Here is a 21759-nt window from a genome sequence, read left to right as displayed (position 1 = left end):
CCCAAATCTCCACCACGCGAGTTTCCCTCCTCATGATTCCACATCCTCAACCCATCCCATAGATTCGAAGAAGAAACTCTCCCCAGCTACTCCAAAGAGCACTATTACCCCGACCGCATCGGCGAGGTCCTCAACTCCCAATACCAAATCGTCACTAAACTCGGCTTCGGCTCCTCATCAACAGTATGGTTATGTCGAGACCTACAGTAATATCCTCCCCAACAACTTCACCAAATAACAAGCTACTAAAAGAAACACCAGTACCAACCGCTATCTAGCCCTGAAAATTCACGTTCGAAGCAACCATCCACCTCCTGAAGTCCAAATATCTCGATATCTAAAATCCCTCCCTAGTACTAACCTTACAGGAAAAAGGTACATCCGTCTCGCTCTGGACTCATTTGACATTCCCGGTCCATACGAAATCCATATATGTACTCTCTACGAACCTGCTGGAATCGATATACGAGATTACATCCACTGTCTAGAAGGGGATGCGTTGCCTGAGAGCCTCCTCCGAGTTACTATTCGCTTTATGCTCATTGCTTTGGATTACCTTCATGAGGCGAAGGTGATTCATACTGGTGATTGATCTTGATCTACCGCTCCTCTCCGCAACCATCCACTCATTCATGTTAGATATCCAACCCCATAACATCCTCCTAGGCATTGACGACAATTCAATCCTAGCAGAGATGAAAGAAGATGAAATTTCCGACCCCGCTCCTCGAAAACAGCTCTCTGATCGGACTATTTTCGCTACGAGAGGGATGCCTCTAACCAGTGGTGAACCGGTCCTTGCTGATCTGGGCGAGGCGCGGTTAGCAGATGGAAAGGGAACCCAGAGGGGGCTCATCATGCCGAGTGTGTATCGGGCTCCGGAGGTGATGTTGGGTATGAATTGGGATAGTAAGGTGGATATACAGGGGCTTGGGCAGACAGTAAGGAATTTTATGAGGATGTGCAAGTTTTTTACTAATTCTATTCGTTGTAGGCATGGACTCTATTCGAGCAAGGACATCTGTTCACAGGTCAGGACTTGGAGACAGATACTGATCATGCGCGGCGTTTTGCGGAAATGATTTCGCTTCTGGGCCCGCTGCCGGTTGAGTTTCTGACACGGAGTCAGGAGAGTTTGAAATTCTGGGATGAAGATGGTATGTGGTTTCTGCTGAGGATTGGACAGGTATTGTTTCTGATTATTACAGGGAAATGGAAGGGCTGTGTAGTGATTCCGGAACAGTCGCTTGAGAGTCGGGAATCTCGGCTCCAGGATGATGATAAGATGCTCTTTCTTCGGTTCCTGCGTAAGACTTTGTCTTGGTTGCCTGATGAGAGACCGATGGCGAAGGAGCTTTTGATGGATGAGTAGTTGAGAGGGGACGATTATTAGATGAGTGTCATGACATGTGAAATTCATTTTTACTGTGACCTACGTATTAATTAATGATGGAGCCTACTTGTTGCAAAACAATAGAAGGGAAAATAAAAGAAAAGATAAATGAAAGTCTATCCTGTGAACAACCCTCTATATTGATCCGAAATAATTCCATGTTAAAGTGCAGTACCCGGGTATATATACGAGGAAATCGAAATGGTAAAGAGTTCGCTCTCACTCATCACTACTCCGTATATGAGCTTCTGAAGACGACATTTCCTGCCAATTTCAGGCAAGTCGGTCGTGCTCGACCTTCTTGTGCATCGCTCCGTGGATCCGTCGCTCGTGCAGGATGCTCCACAGGCAGACGGCCACTCCGGCCACGCCAGACAGGAACGTCGTGTAGTACGCGGCTTGGTAGCAGGCCAAGCCGTCCGGGCAATCCCGGTCCCCGTCGGGCCCGACAACCGAGTGTCGGTCGTAGATGCTGCCGTACAGCAGGTTGAAGACGTTGCCGCTCAGAACCGGCGCAAGCGTCATCACACCCCAGTTCTGGGATAGACCGCCGATACCAAAGGTATGGGCGACTAGCGACGGGAAGACGCCGAAAAGGAAGCCGTATGCAATACCGGTGAATCCGGATACAATGGCTAGCTGGTGCGGGTTGGAGATCGCGGAACCTGCAAGCTGGGTAATAGTGAAGACAAAGGCGGAGATGAACAAACACCAGAACCGCGACATGTTCAGTTTCTTTACCAGAAGATCGGAACCGATGCCTGTGAAGCTATTAGTCCTGGTTTGGATCAAGGGGCAGCTAGTGCATACCGCTAGAAAGGCGACCGATGAAGTTGCCAAATGACAAGATCGACACATGCATAACCTGGCGTTGCTGGATAAATTTCGAGCTGGCACTGTCGTCGTAGTACCGCCAAAGTGCCTTGGCCTGCGAGCATTAGATCCATTAATCGGCTGGAACAGATGGGAGCCTTACGCTGTTGCCAATGTTACTGCAACCATGTTAGCATCAGTTCACGCAATGTAAAAGGGAGACTAACTTGATCGTCATCAGTCCGATTCCAGAGAGAAGCGCCATCGTCAAAAAGAGTTGCCAGAACTCGATCCTAGGCAGCATCGCCAAGCCTCTAACGTCTGGGTGAGGTGAGTCGGGAGTAACATCAGACAAAGCATCCTCCTCATCATGTTCATTCAAAAATTCCTGGGATGATCTCGAAGGGACTTTGGACACCAAAGAGGAGGTTTCGTCAATATCGGGGTTGTGGCCGGGGTAGGGATTCGACACGACCGAGTGCGATCTGCCATGCGCCGGGGGACAGGATTCATAGGTAATAGAAGGCTGCGTACCTGCTTCATCGGAATCTTCCAGGCTGTGCCGGAATTCGGTGGACCGGGTGGTGTGTAGACGACGAGACTCCGCTCCAGGAGACCTGCTCCGTCCAAGTGGCATATATGGTTCGCTCGGGGGAAGGATGCGGAGAAACGGGATCGACACCAGGTTCAGAATACAGGTTCCCAGGGCCAGCAAGAGGAGGAACCGGCCAGTGTCGTCCTTGAAGAGAACCGCGGATATCGTAGACCAGAAAAAAGCGCTCAGTCCGAAAGCGGCCAAGGGGAAAGCAGTTGCTGTTCCACGGTGTTCGGGAAAGTTGGATGCCGCTGATGCCAGTCTCTTAGCCTCAGGTCAGTGGAGTATGCTGAAGGGGTTAACGTACATGTCTTGATTGATGCTGAGAATGCCGAACAACTCCCAAAGCCAGTCAGGAAAGCGAAAAACGACAGAACGACTATTCCCAGAGACCCTGGTCCCTTTTCATATGCTATCCACAGGGAGAAAAGTTAGTGTGAGGTCCATGGCGGTTTAGAGGCAAGGAATACCCAGATAGATGGGATAGTAGCCAATCCCAAGGGTGATGGCTCCCAGGAAGGTTGTGAGACGTGGACCCCGAGCATCTGTCAACAAACCCAATGGGATACCCGATGCATACATGCCCAAGTTTCCAGCTACGCCCTGAAGTTGATATTCATTAATTTCGAGCACCGGGTGAAGGGGCGCAATATAATCTGCTTACAATGAAGTTGCTTTCGGTGGAGGAGATCTTCATTTGATGCGCGAACTGGGGCGCCCATGCTGAATACGCATACTGCTACTGATCAGATTTTGCCTTTTCAACACCGTAGAATCATATTAATCAAAGAAAACAGAGGAGGCGCACGTTGGTACCACACGCGAGAGCAACCAAGGTGGCCGCTACAACGGAAGTTATCCGCTTCGTTTTATGAGACGAGCCGGTCATCTTGATGCGTTCGCAAGGCGTCTACACCGGGAAAGTCAGGTAAGAGTTCTTCGCATGCAATATGCGGGGAAGGGTCGCAAGACCGGCGACTATTTGTACCTAGACTCGGAGTTGGACAAGTGGTGCAGTGGATAAACGCTATCACGTCACGATAACCAGCAGGAGGAATGCAAGGAAGGCCGGCTAGACTGCGACCATAGATAACAGCACCACGGTAAAAGGAAGGACAAGGATTGGACCACTGGGTCTAGGAAAAGGAGGGTAGAAAAGAGCGACTGAAAAGAAAGGGGAGATGGGAGAAGAGATCCAAAACGGAAAAAAAGAAAAGAGGATGACTGTTGAATGCGACTTTACCCTCTTTCTCTCCCCACTGCCCACACGACACTAAACAGTGACTGGGGAAGAAGACGCAATTAGAGGCAAAGTGTCCCATTGGACTCGTAAGCTACGGCCTGCGCTTCGGGTAGAGAGGAGTCCGTATTGTAATTACGACTGCCAGCCAGTCGCTTATCGTCGATAAGGTCGTCTTTACCGGCACGCTTCCCCGGCCGTGTAAGCAGGGGAGTCATCCCGCATATAGCACGTGATTTTTGTGATGCAGTCACGTGCCGGGTCTAAAAGGGTTGTACACAATATGCAGATGATATCAGGGAGCGACTCTTCTAAAGTAGTATTGTTCTTAACTGCCCATATACAGAGTAGAAAAGGACCAATAGTCTCGTATTTATCTACTTATCTCAATATCGCGGTCATCTATATCGACTCTGCTAAACGTAGGACCGGTCCAACCACCGCCTACGGCTACACCGCCTTAGTTCCCAGCACATGACGAAGGCGGCGAACCTCCGCGGCGCCTCCTGCCATTCCGGCTTCATCCTCCACTACCTTTAGGCGGCTGCCATCGTCCGTCCCTAGAACAGGATTAAGAATTGCTTCTGTGAGAGAGACTGACTCTTCTCTTCATTTACCATGGGAGCCCTTTTATCCCTGCCTCTCCTGGCCATCCCGAGCGCCAGTACGGTATGTGCACGTCCATCAACGCCATCCGTCACCCCACTGATATCAGTAGCTCATCACCGTCGCGACGTCGTGCTGCGGAGCGGCAACTTGTTCGGCAGTATGTAGCGCATGTGGAAAGTTTCAGAACAGGTCAGGACATCTGATGGGAATTGCTGCGCTCCACGACGATGAGTCTCGCTGACATTAGGCACCACCGAACAGTATGGCGACGAGAATTGCCTACGCCTTCATCCTCTTGATCAACTCGATCGTCTCCTGGATAATGCTCACGCCATGGGCACTAAAGAAGTTACAACACATGACGTTGGATTATATGGAAATCAGATGCGACGGAAAAGAATGTTATGGTTGGGTGGCCGTTCACCGGATCAATTTCGGTCTGGGTCTCTTCCATTTGATTCTCGCGTTCATGTTGCTCGGCGTTAGAACATCCAAGGATGGCCGTGCCGTTCTCCAGAATGGATTCTGGGGACCGAAGATTGTCCTGTGGCTTGCGCTCGTCGTGGCCTCGTTCTTCATCCCCGAGTCGTTCTTCTTCGTTTACGGCCACTATATCGCCTTCATCTGCGCCATGCTTTTCCTTCTCCTGGGATTGATCCTCCTTGTGGACCTGGCACATTCCTGGGCTGAATACTGTTTGCAGAAGATTGAAGATAACGATTCGCGGACCTGGCGGAGCCTCTTGATTGGTTCGACTGTGGGCATGTACGTTGCATCTCTCGCCATGACGATCTTGATGTACGTCTTCTTCGCCCACAGCGGATGCGCCATGAATCAGGCAGCGATTACCGTAAGTTTCTGCATATCCCGGAGCCCGTCGCTTCCCGTCTCTTGCCTCGCTTACAATACATAGATCAACCTCGTTGTCTTCCTCATCATTTCGATCATATCCGTGCAGCCAATTGTGCAGGAATCCAACCCCAGAGCCGGACTGGCCCAGGCCGCTATGGTTACAGTCTATTGCACCTACCTAACCATGTCAGCTGTGTCGATGGAACCAGATGACCGTCAGTGCAATCCTTTGATTCGTGCCCGGGGCACGAGAACGGCTAGTATCGTTTTGGGCGCCATCGTCACCATGGCTACCATTGCGTATACCACGACCCGCGCAGCCACCCAGGGCATTGCGCTAGGCTCCAAGGGTGGTCACAACTACTCGGAGCTGGGAATGGATGACAACGAGCATGGTCTTGTGACCCAGCAGCCGAACACTCGCCGCGAAATGCGGGCCGAGGCTCTTCGTGCGGCCGTAGCGAGTGGCAGTTTGCCCGCCAGTGCGCTGGATGACAGCGACGACGAATCTGATGAATACGATACCAAGGACGATGAAAAGGGATCGACTCAGTATAATTACTCTCTGTTCCACATCATCTTCTTCTTGGCTACCACCTGGGTGGCTACCTTGCTCACCCAGAACTTGGACCCGGAGGCCGCAGATGACTTTGCACCCGTCGGCCGAACCTACTGGGCCAGTTGGGTGAAGATCATCAGCGCCTGGGTGTGCTACGCGATCTACCTGTGGACTTTGGTTGCACCTGTGGTTCTGCCGGACCGTTTTGACACTTACTAAACAGAAGCCTAGTGATCACGTATAACCGGGAGTTGGGCGTTGAACAGCGATGATTGTTATTGTTTCCAGTAGTGTACAGTGCCGTTCTACGTCATAGTTTGATGCCGCGAATTCCTTATCATTACATTGACATGATTTTCTGCTGTTTCTTGGATATTGTGCCTGTATCATAGTGTAAATTCCCCGCACGAGAATGATATGCCATGCTAGTTGCACCGTGTGTTTGGTCAGCAGGTCTTCGAGCTCGTATTCTTGTAGACTCCATCCGGCCGGGAGTCGCTTATCGCAGTCGCGTAAAGTGGCCGGCGAGCGCGTTGACCGCGTTCTCCCACTCCCGTTCACTATGGCATGACCATGGCGACCATCAAGGCCATCGAGGCCCGTTCAGTACGGCTTCTCTGATTACTGAAAGAAATGCCTTCTGACCTAGGCTGCTGCAGGTTCATCAAATTCAATCCGGTCAAGTGATCGTTGACCTGTGCTCCGTTGCAAAGGAGCTGGTGGAAAACAGTCTCGATGCCGGTGCCACGTCCATCGGTAGGTCGCATCAACGATTGAAAACTTGCCGCTCTCAGTTGCTTACAATCTTTTCGAACCAGAGGTCCGATTCAAGAACAATGGTTTGGATTTGATCGAGGTGCAAGACAACGGCAGCGGAATTGCGCCGGAAAACTACGAGAACGTAGGTAAGTTTTAAGTCCCCTACGATCCACTGCCCCTGGGGGCTGGTCTGACCATTGCGCTTTACAGCACTCAAGCACTATACCTCCAAACTCTCCTCCTTCGATGACCTCTCCCGTCTGCACACCTTCGGATTCCGCGGCGAAGCATTATCGTCGTTATGTGCGCTATCCGACTTTCATGTCACCACGGCACAGGCAAACCAGGCCCCCAAAGCGACACGTCTCGATTTTGAACACTCTGGAAAGTTAAAAAAGACACAGATAGTCGCGGGCCAAAAGGGTACAACAGCTTCGGTGGAAGGTCTGTTCAAAGGACTGCCGGTGCGCCGGCGGGAGCTGGAAAAGAACATTAAGCGCGAGTATGGCAAGGTTTTGAACCTTCTGCATGCGTATGCCTGTGTTAGCACAGGTGTGCGCTTTGGCGTCAGGAACTCGGTTGGGAAGACTCGGAATGTCGTGGTTTTCAGTACAAATGGCAATCAGACTACGAAAGAGAATATCGCCAATGTCTACGGTGCGAAGACGCTGTTGGCATTGATTCCGCTTGATCTGGCACTGGAGTTTGAGCCATCTGCAGTAGGGAGACGAACAGCTGGGTCGGGAGAAATGAACAAGATCTCGGTTCGCGGCCATGTCTCTCGACCAGTTTTTGGAGAGGGAAGGCAGACGCCGGATCGTCAGATGTTCTTTGTGAATTCCCGGCCGTGTGGGTTGCCGCAGATTGCAAAGGCTTTCAATGAAGTGTATAGGTCTTTCAACGTCTCTCAGTCACCGTTTGTGTTTGCGGATTTCCAGATGGATACAAATGCCTACGATGTCAATGTGTCTCCCGACAAGCGGACAATTCTTCTGCATGATGCGGGGGCATTGATTGATTCTCTGAAGGACTCTCTTACCCAGCTGTTTGAGTCATCGGATCAGACGGTTCCTCAGTCACAGGTCGTTGGTGCTAAGCAGTCGGCTATCAAACAACGCTTGGGAAACTTGCCTCAGACTCCTAGCCGGCCTCAAGTTGACGATACGGACGCCTCAGAACCTAAAGATCAGGAACCAGATGGTAGCCAGGGAACCGGGAAGCAGTCTAGCTCACAGGATAGGATGAAGAGCTTCTTGAGTGGTCTCAGTGCCCGCGAAAGCAGACCGATAGAGTCTTCTCCGGCAGATTCTAGTTCAGGCGTACAAGAACTGCCAGAGCGTCTACCTCAAACCCAGTCTGAACCTATCAAAGAGGATAACGAGCTCTTTGTGAGACAGAGTACCCCTGCTGAGACATTACCTTCCACCCAGGATGAAAATGCTCGTCCGGCTGAAGAGGTCACACAGCAAAATGAAGACCGCTCATCTCAGGGCAGTGCTCCTGATGAACCCTCGAGGCAGGTTGACCCCTTGGAGGAGACTCCCAATACAATCCAGAACGCATTTGATCGGATGCGACCGAGGCGGATGCCTGCTGAGGTGGCTACAATTACTATTGGAAATAAGACTGTCACGTCCATGGTAGGAAGTGGACTGCCAAGGAAGAGATCTGTGGGTGCTAGTGATGCCGTCGGTAGTCCTACGGCACGCAAAAGGCGGATTTACACGCCTTCTCGCCCTAGTATATTTGGCAAGCACATGAGGGATTTTGCTGCCCCAGGGACACAATTAGAGCCTGAGAGTGAGGATGATAAGGAAGTAGAGGAGGAAGTGATGGAGGAAGAGGGAATTGAAGATAGCGAAGAGGGAGAAGATCTTGAAGAGGAGGAGGAAGAAGAAATCGAGGAGATAGAGGTAGAGGAGGCAGATGATTGCTCTCAACCTTACGCTCCGTCAGACCATGGAAGCGATCACCTACCAGGTGTTAGCGAAGAAGACCACAACCAGGAGGCTAACAATGATGTTGAACCCGACTCACAACCTGGCTCACAGAACATGGATGAAGAAGAGAAAAGGCATCATGAAGAGGCCGAAGTCCAGCGGCTCATCCAAGAAGCGGAGCAGGCAGCATTGCCACAGGGCAACAACATCCACCGTGCGAACAAAATGAACAAGGGAGCTGGTCACCGTGATTCCACCGTTCAACTGATGAGCACTATGGATGGGTCTTTTTCTAAGATAAAGTCGCAGCTCGGGACACTGCAAGAAAGCCTTCGTCACTGGGACCATTCCAGCTCATACGACGAGCCCGAAAATGAGCCAGAAACGGCCGAAGAACGACTCTCATTAACTGTGAGCAAGGAAGATTTTGCCAGCATGCGAATCGTTGGTCAGTTCAACCTGGGGTTCATCTTGGCTACCCGATCATCAAACGGTGATGCGGGCGCTGGATCGTCCGATGCCAAAGACGAACTCTTCATCATCGACCAGCATGCTTCGGATGAAAAGTTCAATTTCGAACGCCTGCAGGCGGAAACTATCGTACAGTATCAGCGGCTTGTCCAGCCCAAATGCCTCGATCTCACCGCAGTGGAGGAAGAGATTGTCATCGAAAACCAAGAAGCACTGGAGAAGAATGGCTTTATCGTGGAGATTGATGAAAGTGGAAATGAGCCTATTGGCCGCCGATGCAAGCTGGTCTCACTGCCCTTGAGCAAAGAAGTGGTGTTTGGTGTTCGGGATCTGGAGGAGCTGATTGTTCTGTTGTCGGAGACGCCCACGAACGCCTCCAGGTCGGCCTCGGACGTGTACATCCCTCGTCCGGGTAAGGTGCGGAAGATGTTTGCCATGCGGGCATGCCGGTCCAGCATCATGATCGGCAAGAATTTGACTGTCAAGCAGATGAAAAAGGTGGTGACCAACATGGGGACCATCGATAAGCCATGGAACTGTCCCCATGGCCGACCGACGATGAGGCACCTCATGAGTCTGGGGCAGTGGAATGAGTGGGATGAGTTTGGAGATTACGAAGAGGATGAACAACCGGCAGAAGATCGGTTGGGGATTTGGAGGGAGTATCTCCAAGAAGTGGCTGGACATAGTGACGAGCCCGATGATGATGAGTAGATGTCTGATGGATTCGGGTTTTTGGATGGCCGTCTACTGTATAGAAGAATACTTGGATATGGAGATTGGTTACATTCTTAATCTATAGTTTTGGTTTCTTTGTGATGCTCAATCGACCGAGTGGAGGACTGTTGATAAAGCCCGACCTTGTGATAACAATCATCAATCTATCTTCGGGGGAGGATCCCGAGTGATCTCGCGATAGCATCCGACTGATATGCAATGTTGCCTGGTCAGGTAACACGACACGTCACGATTGATGCAGCTGCTCTCTCCTTGCGATTGCGCTCGGATGTCCTCCCCATACATTGCGCCCTGTGCTACTACAAATAGCTGCTGTCTTCTCGACATGTCAGTGCATCAAAGAACTAAGACTTCATCATGCGGACACTTTCATTCACGCCCAGGGTGCGGGCATCTATTCTCCAGACCAGCCGGAGAGGTCAGCTGCATCGATCCCTGAGCCTCTGGCATCCTCCCAGATTCGAGAATGAGAAGCCTGTGAGTGCCTCCTCATGGCTTCGACCTGGCTAACAATCCGCAGCTGGATTATGCAAAGGGCTCGCCCGAACGGGCCGAGTTGACCCAAACCCTACAGAAGTTGAAGAGTCAAATGCCCTTCAAAATCCCCATCACAATCAACGGGTCTACAGTAAGTTCATCTCCGTCCAGCCGAACTCAGCTAACTGTCTAGGTACAAACGTCCCAATCCCAGATCCAAAAGAACCCATCCCGACATCGGGACGTCGTCGCCGAGTATGCATCCGCAACGTCCGATCAGGTCAACACTGCCGTTGACGCAGCCCTCAAAGCCAAACCAGCCTGGGAGGCCATGCCCTTCGAAGACCGCGCCGCCATCTTCATGCGCGCATCCGAGCTCATCGCCGGTAAATACCGCTCCGACATTGTCGCCGCCACGATGATCGGACAGGGCAAGAACATCTGGCAAGCCGAGATTGACGCCGCCGCCGAGACGGTCGATTTCTTCCGCTACTACATCCAGGAGTGCTGGGCACTCTACGCACAACAGCCCAAGGTCCATCTGCCAGGCACATGGAACAAGCTCGAGTATTGGCCCCTGGAGGGCTTCGTCTACGCCATTGCCCCATTCAACTTTACCGCGCTGGGCGCCACCCTCATCGGGCCAGCTGCACTACTGGGGAATGTCGTGATTTGGAAACCCTCCGACTCGGCCCTCCACGCCAGCTGGCTGCTGCATCAGATCCTACTCGAAGCCGGCCTCCCCAAGGACGTCATCCAATTCCTCCCGGGCGACGCTGAAGAAGTCACCAACACGATCCTGCAGCGACCCGAGTTTGGCGCTCTCACATTTATCGGATCGACTCAGGTCTTCAAAGGTCTGCAAAAGAAAATCGGCAATGGCATCGGCGAGGGCATTTACAACTCCTACCCGCGGGTCATCGGCGAGACGGGCGGCAAGAACTGGGGACTGGTGCACCCCTCTGCGGACATCACCAACGCGGCTCTCAACACCATCCGCGGCGCCTTTGAGTACCAGGGCCAGAAATGCTCTGCGAACTCTCGTCTCTACGTCGCCGAGTCTGTCTGGCCGGAATTCCAGAAAACCCTCCAGGAGCACCTGGCCCGCCTCACCGTCGGGCCCGTGGACGAATACGCCCACTTCATCAACCCAGTGATTCATGAACGCGCCTACGACCGTCTCGCGCAAGTCATCCACGCGGCCCGCAGCGATCCGGAGCTGGAACTCATCGCCGGCGGCCATGCCGACAAGACGGAGGGCTACTACGTCCATCCGACGGTATACCGCACGACAAACCCACGACATGAGATCATGTCACGCGAGCTATTCGGTCCGATTCTAGGGGTGTATGTCTACCCAAACCACGAGTGGGAGGAGACCCTGGCACTGGTGGATGGAACATCCCGGTATGCCTTGACGGGGAGTATCTATGCGATGGACCCATATGCGACACGACAGGCGCAGACAGCGCTACGACATGCAGCAGGCATGCTGTATATCAATACGAAGTGTACGGGGTCGACGGTGGCGCAGCAGCCATTCGGGGGAAGTCGGGATTCAGGCACGAATGATAAGACGGGGACGATGGCGCATCTGCAGCGGTTTGTGAGTGTGCGGACGATCAAGACGGAGTTTGGGAGGTTGGAGGGGGTGGAGTATCCATCGAACGAGGTTTAGCAGAGCAGCTGCGTAGCTACAGTGCAGTATAGCTGTAGCTGTAGCACTTATCATATATAACGTCAATCTTCCAAGTTGGACCAAAAGAGACACTACTATCTCCCGGCTGAAGGGACTGAGTGGAATGATAGATAGACCCGATATGTAGAACCTTGACAAACAGGCAAACAAGCAAACCAAATAGAACAAACACCATCACCACCACTTAAGCCAACCAGACCCTTTCCCACCCTCAGCACCACCCTGACTCTCACTCTCACCCTGACCTTCACCTCCATTTCTAACCCCATCATCCTTCCCTTTCCCTTTCCCCTTCCCAATCTCGACCCACCAACCCCTCCAAACCCATTCATCCCTCCTTCCACCACCTCCCCCTCCCCCCAAAACCACCCCCTCCAACCCCCCACCACATCCTCCAACACCAAAAGTTCCCTTTCAATAACCTCCGCCCAATTCTGCACATCCCCGATTTCCTTCAATCCCAATCTCGCCTCCTCCGCAACCCTAGCCAGGGCATCATTCTGCTTCGCCAACGCAGCCGTGGACTTTTCCACGTCGAGTTGTTGCCTTTCGAGATTCGTGGCGTTGGTGGTTAGTGTGTGCGCGCGGTCGACGAGTGGGGTCGTGTAGGATGTTGCGGTGTTGTGGAGGGTTGCGGTGAAGGCGGAGATGGCTTCGATGGTTTGGGGGGTGGGGTCTGGATCATTGGTATTTGGTTGGGGGGTGGTTGTGGGGGCATTTTGGGGGAGGGGAATGGTAGTATGGGTTGAGTTTGTAGTAGGTGGGGTGGTGGTGGATGATAGATCAATTATGGTGATGGTGGTGATGGTGGTGATGATGATGATGATGATGAGATGAGATGAACGAATATAGATAAAGTTGATAGATAAGGATGCCACTGGAGTTGTATATTTGCTGATAGTTGCAATTGTGGGATTATCAGATTATCAGATTGCGGCCTGGGAGGCATCGATATTTATACTAATTACTGACCCTGCACATGACCCACCCGCTAACTGCTGCTGCAGCACTGCAGTCATCGTCACACAGATCATTCAACACACTATGCTATACAATGAACAGAACCTGATATTCACATATTACATCGTAACATCGCTGTGCAACCAAACGCCCGCCGAAATATACTATGTCCTATCAATTACATCACATATTGGCCAGCTCGTGGTCAATCTGCCGGTCCAGGAACGCCCGTTTGTCTCCTGTGAGCGTCGTCTGCAGTCGCTGCTCCACCAACGCTCGCACTGGTTCAGTTAGTATATCATCGGCCACATCCTCGGGAAACGACTTACCTTGCTTTTTCGTCACTGTGTCTAGATCAACCTCTCTCAAGCACTCCCGGATTGCCTCCGTGATGGCCCCCTCGTCGGGGCCCCCGCTTCCCCGGAAGTCGAACGCACTCACGGGCCGCGACAGCCCTCCAACCGGGCTGCGAGAGCTGGGTCGTCCCAGCAGGTTGTCCGTGCTCTGCATCAGCCCCACGCTGTGACGGTTCGTCATCCCGTCCGGTACATGGCTGAGATTTCCCAATGACATGTGTCGCGACGTCGTTTGCCCGCCCGCCAGCGGCTGGTCTGTGTATCGGGTAAAGCTCGACATGTGCGAGTTCCGGTTCCCGGGCGTGTTGGCAAATGAAGCCGGCGATTGCGGCGGCATGTATGGGCTGCCGTGGCGGCCCTGGTGATGCGGGAAGCCTGTCAGGATCGTCGACGCCGGCTTCACCGACGAGTAGTTGGAGTGCATATCGTCCATCTCCAGCGCCATCTCATCATACCGCCCCGCGTACATCTTCTCCTGGCTCATCCCGAAATCTCCGCGCCGTCCCGGCAGGTTGTTAGAGAGTGCGTAGTCATCCCAGCGTTGCAGCGGCACACTACGCGGGTCGAAGCCCTCGTCGTCCACCGCCACAACACGCTTGTTGCCCTGCTCTCCGATGACAATACGCGTGCTACCCCAACTGAAATCATCCTGCTTCCAGAACGAATACAGCGGCAGGACAAAGTTGTAGATCGGGTACGCACAGATGTAGATAATCATCCAGCCTATATGCTGCCACTGCCGTTTAAGCAGGAAGATAATCGCCTGGAGACCATATACACCCGCCAGGATGATGATCGAAATCAGCGGGAACGGTCCTGTGTGACTGGCAACGCGGTAGATCAGGTAGCCCAGGTAGACGCAGGTCGCTGGGAGAATAACCGTTCCAATCAGATCCACGAGCACTACAAAGCGCATACTGAACAAACAGAATCCACACATGTCCTTCAGCGCAGCCACCTCCACTAGGTTGTGCACCGTCGAGTTGATCCAACGCCGACGCTGCGACAGCAGCACAGACCACGTCTCAGGCGCCGCCGTACTGGCATACGCGTCAGGAATGAACTTGTAGGACATCTCCGGGAAGTGTTTCGTCATCAGCGTGGTCAGGAAACGATCTTCACCCAGCGAGAGAAGGTTCTTCTTGTGCAGGGTATCCACGTCATTATCTGAGTATTCTTCGATGACCTTGTCTGAAATGATCAGAGGCTTGCCCTTGTCGGCCGTCCGTAAGCGATACATGCAAAAACTGTTGTTGTTAGTTAGCGTCTTACAAAGGCGTTCGCGAACTTACCATCCAGGAAGACAGGTGACACTGCCGAAGAGCGACTCAAATGCCTTGGCCAAGTGATGCGAAATATAGTACTCATACACCTGAATCATTGTCCACCAACTCTGCTCTTCGTTCTGCAAACTGGTTTCACCGCAGATTCCTGCAATACGAGCATCATTGGCACACGCAGCGACGAGACGGTTGAGCGAGTCTTCACGGACACTGGTATCTGCATCCACCATCAGGACATACTCGTAGAGCTCGGGGTCCACGCCGATGACATTGTTGATCTGGTGGAAAATCTCCAGCTCCAGGGGTGACATGGGCGAGCGGTGGTGCACGCGGTTGAGGAATTGCATCATCATGATCTGCGAGTCACGCTTGCCCCGGTTACCAGGCTTGGGCCGACTCTGCTCCGACTCCTTGCCAACCTTGACCACAACAATGTACGGGACCACGTTACCCTCATACTCATAGAGGCCAGAATACACCTTGCCGTAGTTGAGCTGCTCGCTACCCTGTCCGATCGACTTGCACGGCAACGCAGGCGGATCGACCTTGGGGTCGACTCCCAGAATATCCAGAACGATCTTGGGCGTGGGCCGATCATTACCACCACCCACAATCATACCGTCACAGATCACGAAGATGAGCTTGCGTTTGTTGTCGTACTGGAGCGCCGTGAGGGAGTCAAGACCTTGCCGCAGCGCATCCTCTCCTTCCGTGTATGCCGGCACCTGGCAGATGACGAACTTATCCTGTGGCGAAGGGCGGCGCTTGGCACCCAGCTGAAGAGCGGAAACGAACTTGACCAGGATGACCACGCAGATAAGGATGGTGAATGTTAGAAGAATCCAGTTGTTGACCGTGCACCGAGGGCTGTCCCGGAAATCGACCTTGCCTTTGTAGAAGACGTAGTCGAGACACATCTGCGACTGTTGAAAGTCCGTCGTGTTTTTCCACTTGGAGGTAACGTCCTCGCCCGCATAAGTCTTGAACAGATCGGTCACGCTAGTCGGCAGGAAGGAGTAGGTGTCGTCGCCATCGAACAGATCGGCCGTGTAGAAGTAGTCCGTGAGGTCATAAATCTTATCATGAACAATAACCCAGTATCGCGAACTCTCCTCTGCCTGCTTCTTCACAGTGCTTTTCGTCCAAACCAGGTTTCCCTTGTAGTATGTCTTGATACTCGGCAGGTAGATGTCCTGGTACCAGGTGATGTTGTGTAGTTTGGTGGTCGTGCTGGGGGTGTGATACGGCCCACAATCATGCTCCGCATTCGGATACAAGAGCGCGTTCGTGTCGTTGTATTGGAGAGTAACCGACTGCTCCGTCACGTAGGGCGAGCAGAAGATGGTCAAGGGAGGAGGGAAATATGCGTCCAAGATCTCACCGGCAAACGGCTTCATGTTGGTCGTAGTCGTTTCGATCGACGAATCACTGTGCTGAAGCCTCCAGAACTTGGTGATATCGTAGACATTTCCGTGGATACTGACATAGAAATCGTTGTTGGTGGCATGCCAACTGAGTTCCTTCTCGTTCCAAACTTTGTCTTTGTTCGGACAGAGCAGATCACCAAACGCAATGATGTAGAAGCAAACGATTCCGTTAAACAGCAAGATAATCGCAACCAGGACAAACTTCTCTCGCCAGGCCATCCGGACGTCAGGACGCTTCATCCGGCCGATCCAGCGAAGAGCAAAAGATGGAATCCAAAAGGTCAACGCCCACACGATAGCGACCCAAATGCGCCGGCCCTGGGTAATGGTTTTCTTTTCGATGTGTTTGGGGTCACCGACTTCAGGGTCCAATTCACCGTTGTTGTAGTGGGCATAATCATCATAGTGATCCCACTTGCGGGCATCGCCCTTGCCGCCCAAGCCATAATCTCCTCCCATGCTAAGGGTTTGAGGAACACTGGGAGCGACCGATTTGGCACCCCCATGGAGACTGGGGGCCAAAGCGCTCTGTCGGTTCAGAAGGTTGTCACGACTGCCGAGAAGGCTAGTGGATTCGGCCATAGGAGTAGTCGCATAGTGCGGCAAGCCAGCGTCAAGCATGTTATTTCCGTAGAGAAATGGATTCGCCGCCGCCGCCGGCTCGTCGGGTTTCATGTCAAGCATCGTTTCAGCTTCCCACCATGCGTTCTCTCGCATCCAGATTCGCTGGTGGCCCACGAAGGCATCTCCATTGGTCCACCCCCGTTCCAGCAGCCAGCTTTCGACCCCATCTCGGCCCTCGGCACATCCAAGGCGGCAGTAACGGCCGATGAACTCATCCAGGTCGAAATCAGCGGTAAAGTCAATCTGCCTGAGACGCCGGTTGGCCCATTCGGCTAGTTTCCATTCCCGCAGTTGACGGGATACGGCCCCTGCGGACCAAGCCGTCGTCGGCGTGAGAGTGTTGAGCGTCGCGGGCAGATCGTCAGTGGGATGGACGGAGAGGTGGTGCCAAATTCTGCTGCTGCCTAACGTGGTGGGGAGATCAAACCGGCCTCGCTTTCCAACGGTGATGCCTTCGGCTTCGACGGGGAAGAGGAGCCCTCGGAGAAACGAGTCCATATCGACCTCGAGCCCGACCTTTTCCAGCACTTCCTGCCGCTTTCCCACGTCATACTCTCGTTCATGCCAGGCAGAGCCCGTCGTGATTCCGAGGTCAGCTTCGACCTGCGCCACCGCCGAGGACACGTCATTTGCAATCGCATGTCCAACAGCTGGGACCGCGATGCCGTCCTCCTTCATCTCGGCGTTGATACCAGCACTGTCATCGAAGACTTCTCGGATTGCCACAGCCTTGCCCAACGCAGGTCTGGGAATATCCACCACAGTGATGCTCACCGTGTCCTCATCAGTCCACTGACCGCCTGGGCCAGAGCCACCGCTGGTGCTGGGGTCGTGGTCAAGGATTGCTTGGAGCTCGCTAGAGATGGCCTCGTTGGCTTTGCCGATGACCCAGTCGACCAGGGCCTCGTAGATCCCAGAGATTAACACCTCTCGGTCGTCGGTGGAGCAACCATGAAGCAGGACTTCGGGGTCCAACCCGAGCAGACCACCGACTTCATCACAGGCCTCCTCTAGATCTTCCTGGTCGACTAGAAAGCCGGTCGCATTACCGAGCTTGAGCAGGGCTGCAAGAGTCGACAAGAGACCACGCTGAGCAGCTCCTTTAATGCCAATCGACTTGAGCGCGGTTCGAAAATCCTCCGCGGCGGCAGCATCATCCGCGGTAGGGAGGTATGATGGAGGTGCATATGTGCCGGACTTGTTCAGCAGAGCATACGACGAGGCGTCTTTCAGATTAAGAAACTCCCGTTCTGCTGGGGTAGATATCGAAGCGAGAAGGTAGTAAAACACATCGAATGCACGATAACCAGGTTCGGAAGGGATATCCAGGAGGCCCTTGCGGACATTGATTCCAGACGTGGACAGCGCGAAGGAGAGCCCCACAATGTCGCCTTTCAAGTTGAAGGAGTAGCGAGCGGAAAGGGCAGAATATAGAGAGTACGAAGGGTTGAATGATGTTACAGCAGACAGAAAAGGTCGGAGGGCCGTAAGTGCGGTGAATGTCATGTTCGGAGAGGTGAGAGGTAACGCGGCGAGGAAGGGTTCGAGGATGGATGGGGTCGATTGATGGGTTGAACTACAAAGGTTAGCCAGTTTGTTCTTCCACATCACTTCATGTCCAAGATGGATGCTTACCAAAGCACAATACACCCATCTTCTGCTCTCCTTCGCGCATGCTCCCAGGCTCTAAGACCCAGGTCCCGATCTATCGTACCTCCATGTGTAGCAGTGACCCAGGTGTTGACCACGATGCTCGTCCCTGCATCCAGTTGATAGGGTTGTCCTGAGTTGTAATGTGCGTGCAGCGCATTCAACAGGGTTGTGGTCGTGACCGGACTAGGTGACTGGGCACCGGGACGAGACGACGACAAGCCTGTGGAATGGCTGGAGTAGACTGAGAAGCGATTCGACATGGTTATTGCCTGATCGCACAGCACTTGATAGAACGATGGTAAAGGTGCAGTGCCAATCTGGTGGTCGCTCTAAGAGCCAGATTCAACGAGCGTAAGGTGTGGCCGCTGATCAAAGCATGGGTTCTCGCAAGCTTCACTCGATGGTAGGCGATTGACGCATGTGAATAGTTCCAAACGACGGGAATGGTCGAAAATTTGCAAGATAGAGCTCGAAGTGTGTCGAACGTCGAAGATAAAAGGATTTTACGGCGTTTGCACAAAGCCAGGCGATTCGTATCTTCGAGAGCGAACGTTAGGGGCGATAGACCGTAGCGAATGTTGCCATACGAGGACTGCAAATTATTAAGATTATGATGATCAAAAACACAGGCAACGGAACAGAAGAATGCGGAGAAGAAGCGACCCAAGAATCACAGCGGAAGTGGACAGAAAAGGAAAACAATGAACATCGAAGCAGCAGCGAGAGGGGAACGCAACCGACAGAAGCCCGAGCAACTGAGCAGAAAGAGAAGAGTGTGATGCGAGGCTGCCGACCCCGATATGTTGTTGTATGGTACCTCTGGGTTTAGTTTACACCCAACCGCTTGACTCCATCGGGATAGCTAGGTATGGCGGTACGAAAATTACTTCTGCAGCAAGTGGATGCCCTCCGTTTCGATTGAATTTCTGTCCCGTCGCCCGGATTCTCATTGGTAATCATGGCCCCAGGAGCCTTGCAATTGCAAAGGGAACCGACCGAAAAGCACTATGGTTGATGCTAGCCACCCGCTAGCTAACTCTAAGTAGGGAAGCGCAGGAGATAGGTATTTTAGCAACCAGACTAGGAGCATCCCGAAGAGAACACCGTTTCGCCTCCCCCTCGCTCGCTTTGGTCATCATGCTCGGAGAAAACCTACGATGCCTTCGAAGAAAAAAGACAGTGGCACCGATACGTTGGGTAAGTAAGAATTCGCTATCTCCCACCGTTTTGAAAATTTCCGCGATGAGCATCAGCCTCCCCTGGATGTCATGTGGCGTGCAGCAGTACTTTGAGGCGGGCCAATCGGGGGGTGAAAAAGGGACAGATCCATGGCCCTAGACCCTTAAGGACCCTATAAATGGCACACTTTGTCTCACTCACTCGGGGGGCTCCATACCAGGCTCACCAAGCGGTACGGTGTATCCGGCGATACGGTACTAGCGGGCTCCCTCCGACGAGCGTAGCCAGTGCGACTGGATCTACCCGACAGGACAACATTCAATGTCTCAGTCAAAGCCAATGGACGTTGACCAACTTGCCACCACCTTATCGACTTGCCAGCATCATCGCCGTACCGTTTCTCTTTGTCTTCTATTTTGGGACTCCTCAGCATGGAGGGGTAGCTGTCATATGCTGTTATCCAAAGGTCATGCATCAGCATGATCCACGATGGCGCGCCCCAGTGCCGGCTGGTCGCCTTACTGTTGTTATTTTTGTTCAAAAGGAACGACCCCCCCGAGAAACCTGGCCATTGTTTTGGCTGCAGCATCAATAATACCCGCCGTGTCACAGTCTAGGTCGGTAGTCCGTTTACTAGAGAGGCAAGGTGGGAGGGAGTAGTATGATGCTGAGACTGATAGATAGAGACCAACTCCCTAATACGGGCGTGGGTGACTGGTGGTATGTACGATTTGGTATGAAGGGAAACTCTACCTACGCAAAGACCGCGAGTCTACATAGCGGTAGGTATCTACTGGACGCCTCAGCAGGGACTGATTATTGACTGGGACATCTCATGTTTCGCCCACTTTGACCTTGATCTGATTATTATTATTATTACGCGGGATGGTTGCTGGCCTCCCTTCCATCGTATTCTACCAGCAACCGAACGGTCACCACTCACCCCCTAGTTTCAGACTTGGCTGTTTTGGTCAAGCGATCGAATGATCCAATCGGTCCACCCCGACCGATGGCTTAGCCTATAGCCTACTGCTTTTATGTTTTCCCGGGCCCCTCAGGGTCCTCTTGGCTCGCATTTGGTCTGGGTGATCACGATCTTCCCACCGCGAGATTCTTCTTCTCTCTCAAACAGTCAAGTCTCCGCTCTTGACTCCCACGGCGTCTCATCTATTAGATATTGACCGCAGATCGCTAACCAACTTCTGACTCGTAACATCCCACTGGTGACTGCAGGTGGTCGTGCATATATTGAGGCCGCCTACCCCCCGGTTCCTGTCGGTCACGAAGAGTTGGTTGCTGTCAAAGGGAGCGCAGGGGACCAACCCCTTTTCTTGCAGGTGGCGCTGAATGATTGACATCAGATTGAATCGGTCGGTCGCCAGGACATTGGGGCGGGCGGCAGGCCCTCGTCTCACATTCTAGTCGTCGTCGTCGTCCTCGACTCTGTACTCCGTACTCCGTACTTACTATTGCTTAGTCTATCTGAGACCCCCGAGGAGTAATTTTGTCATAATAATGGGGTTGGTTTCAGCTCGAAGGTTGATAACTCGACAACTTGTTTTCTCCCTGCCGCCCTCCTATCCAGTGGGATTTAATCTAGAGTTCCTCATTGACTGGCTCGGGTCTTACCTAAGGAGTAACCACCAACCACTAACTCAGTCCAAGGGAACAATCAGGGACGGTTCGACCGACCGGGTTGAACATCCCCACCGGCTGAGGATCCGCGGGTCTTCGGCTGTCAGCGCAGGATGCATTGTCCCAAAAATAATCCCCATCTCAGGAGGGGAGACACGGGAGGGCGGCGTGGGCAAAACAAGCACCGGGCTAGACTTTTAATTTAGCTACATGTCTCTCACCTCGTCTCTGGCCACCGGGGATAAAGATTCAGGCTGTGAGCCTGTGAGGACGAGATGAATTTCTCCGTCACCGACACCATCCCCAACGCATAGTGGCATTACGGGGTTGATACAGCCCCGCTAGTAATTTGCAAGACCCCTCCCCCCCCCCGCCGGCCGTACCAGTCCCATACGGACTTACCCAGACGGGCAACATACTGACTGGCTAGCGCTGGCTCGGGACGCGCGACTAGACCAACCACAGCCCAAGTCTGAAGTTTTTCCCTTTATCAACAG

General features: G+C 52.9%; 7 protein-coding genes across 7 annotated transcripts; 4 read left to right on the top strand and 3 right to left on the bottom strand.

Moving 5' to 3' along the window:
- Nucleotides 1–78: 78 nt before the first annotated feature.
- Nucleotides 79–1372, top strand: BO94DRAFT_463623 (kinase domain protein; the record flags this gene model as incomplete). The annotated part of the gene is made up of 5 exons (XM_025608031.1): nt 79–206; nt 262–584; nt 640–941; nt 995–1157; nt 1209–1372. Coding segments are annotated over 5 exons (1080 nt in total), but the record flags the coding sequence as incomplete, so codon positions are not given.
- Nucleotides 1373–1489: 117 nt separating this feature from the next.
- BO94DRAFT_534291 (putative MFS transporter) lies at nt 1490–3847 on the bottom strand. Its single transcript, XM_025611510.1, has 9 exons — nt 3790–3847; nt 3610–3711; nt 3466–3537; nt 3272–3404; nt 3109–3213; nt 2434–3052; nt 2370–2385; nt 2204–2321; nt 1490–2154 (listed from the first exon to the last, which is right to left on the bottom strand). Exons 2-9 carry the CDS (start codon nt 3688–3690, stop codon nt 1667–1669), a joined length of 1632 nt encoding a protein of 543 aa, XP_025468430.1. The 5' UTR covers nt 3691–3711; nt 3790–3847; the 3' UTR covers nt 1490–1666.
- Nucleotides 3848–4563: 716 nt separating this feature from the next.
- Nucleotides 4564–6500, top strand: BO94DRAFT_534290 (serine incorporator domain-containing protein). Its single transcript, XM_025611509.1, has 4 exons — nt 4564–4710; nt 4760–4839; nt 4912–5500; nt 5564–6500. The coding sequence occupies exons 1-4, from the start codon at nt 4660–4662 to the stop codon at nt 6278–6280; spliced, it is 1437 nt and encodes a 478-aa protein (XP_025468429.1). The 5' UTR covers nt 4564–4659; the 3' UTR covers nt 6281–6500.
- Nucleotides 6501–6634: 134 nt separating this feature from the next.
- On the top strand, nt 6635–10252 carry BO94DRAFT_594082 (ATP-binding mismatch repair protein PMS1; the record flags this gene model as incomplete). Its single annotated transcript, XM_025616193.1, has 4 exons — nt 6635–6667; nt 6721–6817; nt 6856–6966; nt 7031–10252. The coding sequence occupies 4 exons, from the start codon at nt 6635–6637 to the stop codon at nt 9943–9945; spliced, it is 3156 nt and encodes a 1051-aa protein (XP_025468428.1). The 3' UTR covers nt 9946–10252.
- On the top strand, nt 10137–12376 carry BO94DRAFT_38654 (L-glutamate gamma-semialdehyde dehydrogenase). The gene is made up of 3 exons (XM_025607293.1): nt 10137–10446; nt 10490–10597; nt 10640–12376. The coding sequence occupies exons 1-3, from the start codon at nt 10327–10329 to the stop codon at nt 12122–12124; spliced, it is 1713 nt and encodes a 570-aa protein (XP_025468427.1). The 5' UTR covers nt 10137–10326; the 3' UTR covers nt 12125–12376.
- On the bottom strand, nt 12083–12849 carry BO94DRAFT_490515 (uncharacterized protein; the record flags this gene model as incomplete). Its single annotated transcript, XM_025609124.1, has 2 exons — nt 12083–12436; nt 12490–12849. Coding segments are annotated over 2 exons (477 nt in total), but the record flags the coding sequence as incomplete, so codon positions are not given.
- Nucleotides 12850–13288: 439 nt separating this feature from the next.
- Nucleotides 13289–18708, bottom strand: csmB (putative chitin synthase; the record flags this gene model as incomplete). Its single annotated transcript, XM_025613241.1, has 3 exons — nt 13289–14708; nt 14754–18371; nt 18431–18708. The coding sequence occupies 3 exons, from the start codon at nt 18706–18708 to the stop codon at nt 13289–13291; spliced, it is 5316 nt and encodes a 1771-aa protein (XP_025468425.1).
- Between the last annotated feature and the right edge of the window lie 3051 nt (nt 18709–21759).

Source organism: Aspergillus sclerotioniger (genome assembly GCF_003184525.1).
Source record: "Aspergillus sclerotioniger CBS 115572 chromosome Unknown BO94scaffold_11, whole genome shotgun sequence".
NCBI classification, from domain to species: Eukaryota; Fungi; Ascomycota; class Eurotiomycetes; order Eurotiales; family Aspergillaceae; genus Aspergillus; species Aspergillus sclerotioniger.
This window is presented reverse-complemented; position numbering and strand designations above follow the sequence as displayed.